The sequence below is a fragment of the Dendrobates tinctorius genome, unplaced genomic scaffold, assembly GCF_039654945.1.
Source record: "Dendrobates tinctorius isolate UK_male_01 unplaced genomic scaffold, ASM3965494v1 ptg000027l, whole genome shotgun sequence".
Lineage (NCBI taxonomy): Eukaryota > Metazoa > Chordata > Amphibia > Anura > Dendrobatidae > Dendrobates > Dendrobates tinctorius.
The window spans coordinates 6,809,056-6,815,714 of NW_027361695.1; the positions used below are offsets into that span (position 1 = coordinate 6,809,056).

The 6,659-nt window shown below is 51.3% G+C and overlaps 1 protein-coding gene across 1 annotated transcript in view; it reads left to right on the forward strand.

The window, feature by feature from the left end:
• The window catches only part of TMF1 (TATA element modulatory factor 1), a 31,016-nt gene extending 28,726 nt beyond the window's left edge, over window positions 1–2,290 (forward strand). Inside the window, exon 17 of the mRNA XM_073569737.1 lies at window positions 1,869–2,290. Coding sequence (XP_073425838.1) covers window positions 1,869–2,012 — 144 coding nt within the window. The 3' untranslated portion in view covers window positions 2,013–2,290. The remainder of the gene's footprint in view (window positions 1–1,868) is intronic.
• The last annotated feature ends 4,369 nt before the right edge of the window (window positions 2,291–6,659 follow it).

The following is a 6,659-nucleotide window of genomic DNA, read 5'->3' on the forward strand; positions in this document are numbered from 1 at the left end:
TCCGTACACCATGTAGGGGCCACTCTCGGTACTGCAGCACATCTCCGTACACCGTGTAGTGGCCGCTCTCGGTACTGCAGCACAGCTCCGTACACCATGTATTGGCTGCTCTCGGTACTGTAGCACAGCTCCGTACATAGTGTAGTGGCCTCTCTCGGTACTGCAGCACAGCGCCGTACATAGTGTAGTGGCCACTCTCGTTACTGCAGCACAGCTCTGTACACAGTGTAGTGGCCGCTCTGTACTGTAGCACAGCTCCGTACACCGTGTAGCTGCCGCTCTGTACTGCAACACAGCTCCGTACATAGTGTAGTGGCCGCTCTTGGTACTGCAGCACAGCTCCGTACATAGTGTAGTGGCCACTCTCGTTACTGCAGCACAGCTCTGTACACAGTGTAGTGGCCGCTCTGTACTGTAGCACAGCTCCGTACACCGTGTAGCTGCCGCTCTGTACTGCAACACAGCTCCGTACATAGTGTAGTGGCCGCTCTTGGTACTGCAGCACAGCTCCGTACATAGTGTAGTGGCCTCTCTCGGTACTGCAGCACAGCGCCGTACATAGTGTAGTGGCCACTCTCGTTACTGCAGCACAGCTCTGTACACAGTGTAGTGGCCGCTCTGTACTGTAGCACAGCTCCGTACACCGTGTAGCTGCCGCTCTGTACTGCAACACAGCTCCGTACATAGTGTAGTGGCCGCTCTCGGTACTGCAGCACAGCTCCGTACATAGTGTAGTGGTCACTCTCGGTACTGCAGCTCCCATTTAAGTGAATGTGACCTGAGCTGCATTACTGAGACCAGACACTGCCGCTTCTGCTGTACAAACAGCTGATGGAGGGTGATACTCTGTGCCGGCCCCCCAACCCAGCTGATATTGATGACTTATTCACAGAGATTTATATGCAGCCTTAGAAAAGCTTTCTTGTACAGGAGGTTTAATTCTGTCTGTTGTCACCAGGGACCCAAGCCAAAAAAATGTGTGCTTTCTCCCATGCCTTCACATTACATAGCCACTGCCATCAATCACACTTTTGCATAGTACTAAAGCAAGTCTATGAATCCACCCTTTGGTAGTAGGGGGCTCACTGTATTTGCAAATGTCTGCATTTTAAAAGTGGTTGTCTACTTTTTCCAGGTTGTTTTTTTTTTTTTTCTTTAATTGACTAAAACAAAAAACATCAGTTTTGAAATGTTGTACCATTTGCCCTCCATAGTGTTTTTGTTTCTTGCTGCAGAATGTGTTAACTGAGAGTTCGCCAGCGAGCTAACCCTGATGTCCAGTGGGAGAGTTTACAACTTTTTTTTTCTGTTTTTCTGACTCCTTCCAGTACACGCATTGTAAGCTGTCAGGTCTTTTCTGTGCCGGCGGTGAGAGTGGGCAGTGATGTGCGCGATCTGCATACCTGCGGTCACGTGCCGACTAGACGTGCCAATGCAAGTGAATTGAGGCCGGATACTTCTAGTCAGAATGTGACCAGAAGTTTGCAAATCGCATACTTGCGCTCACGTGCCCACCGGAATCAGAAACCCCTGAGAGCATGCATAGCGCGCGCCGTAAAGATTCAGAAGTCGGCGGTCACATAGGGCGACTGCAGACTTTCATCCCAAACCCGAATAGCCCCTTTAAGTAAAATGTCTCCAAGGGATAAATTTAAAGGGGTGCTCGTACATCAACTATGCATAGGTGATAAATGTATGATTTCTAGGGGGCGGGGGGGCTATCCATAGAACAATGGGGGTCCTAAAGTCTCTTCCTGTGAGTAGCGCAGTACTGATTATTGGGGTCTCAACAGCCTATCCCCCCTCCCTCCCTACAATTTATACATTTGCCTCCTTTACATCACAAATCTGTATTGTGCCCGTTTCAGGATTTGGACCAGCGATACAACACAATCCTGCAGATGTACGGCGAGAAAGCCGAGGAGGCGGAGGAGCTGCGCCTGGACCTGGAGGATGTGAAAAACATGTACAAGACTCAGATAGACGAACTATTACAGCAAAGACTGCACTAGATCCTCCGAAGAAAGTCCCATCTACCCGCCCAGAGCAGGAGCTAATCCTGAACGTCTCTCCTTCTGTAAATGTCGGTCCCGCTCCTCTGTACAAACTCTCCGTGTACATTCATAGATGATTTCTATTTGCCGCATGTGGATATGCCGTTCCGATTTCTCGCCCCTTTAAAGTCGGATATTGCCGTTTTAAATTATTATTTGTGTAGTATGTAAATTTGCTCTGGTCTAAATCTAGATATTTTTACTATTCCTAAAATACAAACACACTATGTATACGAGCCGCGGCTTTTTTTTTTGCATGTTATTATTTATTTCAGACTTTGGTAGTTTAAAGGGGCTGTTTTGACTTCTTGAATGAGTTAATTGCAAAGTGCCTGTAAGAATAAGCTACTGTGCAATTTACTCATTCTTAAAATTATTCTCAGTTCTCAAGGACAGAGGGTTGTTTTTTCCTTCAAATTCTATAACTTGCTGCCTAGGTTACCGACCGCCGCTGCCGTCTTATCAGAGGCGGCCGGGCTTCTAGGCATGGAGCGTGCGCACTTGCAAAGATCTGAAAGTGGTCAGATCGCTGGATCCGGCCATTTTCAGTTTCTCTGCTCCTCTGAAGCCTGGGCTGGTAGCATCGATCGGTAGTGGCGCCGGTCTGAGCTGTCAATCCTCAGGAGCGCAGTGCCCTCCCGCAAGCATGAAGCCGTGAGGCAGAGGAGTGGGGTGCTCCTAAACGCACCCCTTTAAATTGCATAGTGTACAATACAGAGCCGATATATCGTGATCGGCGATGCCGTACCTACAACTCTTGGAGTTGTCATAATGTCGTGTGTATACTTTTGAAACTGTTTTAGCCCTAAAATAACAGATGAAGCAATTTTGTAACTGGTCCTTTACCGTTTTTTGTTTACAGCTCCTGTGCAGACCCATGTGTCTGTATGGTTACCGACTACTCAGACACCCTGTGTCATCTGATCCTATAGTCGCTCGCCCTTTCATCTCTCATATTTCTTGCTAATACCATTAAGAGGCAGAAATAAAGAGTATGACTGCTGGATCAGATGACACAGGGTTTGTTTGTAGTCTGTTACCATGGAGACGCATTAACCTGTGTAGGAGCTGCAGACACAAATCGGTATAGATTGGAAGTGATTTTTAGGTCTAAACAGTAAAACAAATCAATCGTAAATGTGGACATGCCCTTTAAGACATTTATATTGTTTGTTTTTTTTTTCTTTTTTTGTGGCCAAGCTGGATGACACCCATTGTGGCTCCTATTGCGGCTCCCAGCGGAGTTGTCAGCAGCGATCTCTGGCTCAGGGGGAACGGATTCAGCGATACTGTGCGGAAGAAAGAACGCTGCATAGGGTCCAGGGTTCGTGAACAACCCTCAATCATTTACATTTTAGGATGAAACCCTTTAAAAACCCGTCTTGTACTTCCTAGTTTTGCACCTTTGCACTTTAAAGGGGTTTTCCGCTATGGAAAATCCCTACTTGTTAGAGGAGATCCTTGACAATAAACTGATGGTAAAGTGACGCTCGGAGATCAGTTGTCATTTGTGGGAAAGGCTTGTAATAAGTGTTCGGTTTCCCTGCAGCGCCCCCACAGGGGAAGCTAAGAACTACACATTGACTGTTCATATCAATAGGCTGTATGAGCGATATATAGGACATTTACATAGGATTTCTCATGGAGTGAGAATTAGCTGTAGCCGTTCTCCACACTGGGCAAGAAATGGAGCTATATCCCCTTACTGATGGTGGGGACTCCAGAAGTCGGACCCCTACTCGTCCTGTCCTCGAGCTATGCTGTAACTTATTCCGCTTGATAACTGCCTTAAAGGGGTTGTTCAGGTTGGGGGACAATTTTTTTCTTAATGTCCCATGACAGATATATCCATTGTGGAGTGGGTCAGGGTGCACAGTCTTGGCTTCAGAGGGAGGCCGCCGCTCCTCGTGCAGCAGAGACTATTGCTCTACAGAACACGTCTCCTCCAGAGTCCAGTGGTGGCGGCTTTACACCACTCATCAGTCGCTCGACATTGTGCTTGGTGATGTACGGCTGCATGCAGCTTATAGGCCATGAAGCTCCTGGTGGGGAGCAGTGTTTGTGCTGATGATACAAGGGGAGGGCTGGATTCTGCAATTATGGGGTCAGCAGAGAGTTGGTGACTTTTCTGCCCACAGCATTCGGCCCCCCCGCTCTGTAAGTCCCCACGTCGTTGCTGAGTTGCTGCGGTTCCTTCCACTTCTCAATAATATCGCTAACAGGTGATGGGGGAAAATTTAGGCGGAAGAAATGTCATGACCGGCCTTGTTACCCCGGTGGCTCCTATTACAGGACCGGGCTGGTATCTGTGAGTGCTGCACCACCGGCCGATCTGCCACACGTTAGTAAAGGCAGACTGCATGGCGGGGTTGGCAGATGTTCTACATCGGGGGCGAAGGGCCGGCCGTTACACCCTGGGCACGAGTAACCGGATGTGATACACTGGGGGCGATGGGATGTTATATAGCCAGGGGCTCAATGAATAACCTGATTTCACTGATTACAGCGTATATCCCAATACTCGTCTCACATAGTGTATTTTCACGCGCCCCCCTCCCTGCATCTCCTGACCTTTGTCCGATGGGTGGAAGCCCACCTGCTGACACATGCACTGGTCCAGCCTTTCCGTATCTCATGGACATCAAAAAGTACTGGGAGCAAGAAACGAAAGGACACCAGGGCCTTGGAGACCCCCAAACTGTTCCTCTCCATGCTGGTAATAAGGCTGGCACCACAGGTGTGGTGTAGGTTGGGGGCACTGACCCTGTGGCGTATAATGCCAGGCCAGGTGGCCCTCAACCATTTGGACCCAGGATTTTTGTGACTATTGGAGACGGCTCGAGGTACGAGCAGTGATGAGCCCGTCCTTATGGTGCCCCCCAGCCTCCTCATGGGGGTGGACTCTTCACCCATTTGGGACTCCAGAAAGGAGCAGAGGGGTTAGAGAAGTTTACTTACTGCGCGGCACAAGGGCACCGGGGACTGTGATGGGCACCAGACACCAGGGAGTGTGATGGACTCCAGACACCAGGGAGTGTGATGGACTCCAGACACCAGGGAGTGTGATGGACTCCAGACACCAGGGAGTGTGATGGGCATTGGGGAGTGTGATGGAACCAGACACCGGGGAGCGCAATGGACACTGGACACCGGGGAGTGTGATAGGCATTGGGGAGTGTGATGGGCACCAGACACCAGGAAGAATGATGGGCATCGGGGAGTGTGATGGGCACCAGACACCAAGGAGTGTGATGGGCACTGGGGAGCGTGATGGGCACCGGAAAGCACGATGGACACTGAACACCGGGGAGTGTGATGGGCACCGGGGAGTGTGATGGGCACCGGAAAGCACGATGGACACTGAACACCGGGGAGTGTGATGGGCAGCGGGGAGTGTGATGGACTCCAGACACCGGGGAGTGTGATGGGCACCGGACAGCACGATGGACACTGAACACCGGGGAGTGTGATGGGCACCGGGGAGTGTGATGGACTCCAGACACCGGGGAGTGTGATGGGCACCGGACAGCACGATGGACACTGAACACCGGGGAGTGTGATGGACTCCAGACACCAGGGAGTGTGATGGACTCCAGACACCGGGGAGTGTGATGGGCACCGGACAGCACGATGGACACTGAACACCGGGGAGTGTGATGGGCACCGGGGAGTGTGATGGACTCCAGACACCGGGGAGTGTGATGGGCACCGGACAGCACGATGGACACTGAACACCGGGGAGTGTGATGGACTCCAGACACCGGGGAGTGTGATGGGCACCGGGGAGTGTGATGGGCATCGGGGAGTGTGATGGACTCCAGACACCGGGGAGTGTGATGGGCACCGGGGAGTGTGATGGGCACCGGGGAGTGTGATGGACTCTGGGCACCAGGGAGTGTGATGGGCACCGGACACCGGGGAGTGTGATGGACACTGAACGGGGAGTGTGATGGACTCTGGGCACCAGGGAGTGTGATGGGCACCGGACACCGGGGAGTGTGATGGACACTGAACACCGGGGAGTGTGATGGGCACTGAACACCGGGGAGTGTGATGGGCACCGGGCACCGGGGAGTGTGATGGGCACCGGACACCGGGGAGTGTGATGGGCACCGGACACCGGGGAGTGTGATGGACACCGAACACCGGGGAGTGTGATGGGCATCGGGGAGTGTGATGGGCACTGAACACGGGGGAGTGTGATAGGCAGTGGGGAGTGTGATGGGGGCCACCAGGATGGGCCAGGGAAACAAACCACTCGTTATCACAACTGGCGCCGGTCACCATTTTTTGTGTTCTCCCGAGAAGCTCAGCCGCCGCAGGCAGAGTCTCGGCAGACCGTCACTTCTTCCATACGCTGCGATGCTGCAGTATATAGAAAAGCCATTGAGTCGCCGATAAGACGAAAAAAATGAAACAAAATGTCAATAAAGAGGCAATTTTTCATATTCGGAGCGTTAAAATCCAGTAGATGAAAATATAGAATCAACGTCATAAATAGTAAAAATAAAAATTATGATGTCTCGTGTATAAAGAAAAGAAAAAAAAAAGGCAGAAAGGGAAACCCGTCCGGCCGTGCTGGGGACGTGCTGGCGGAATACAGGG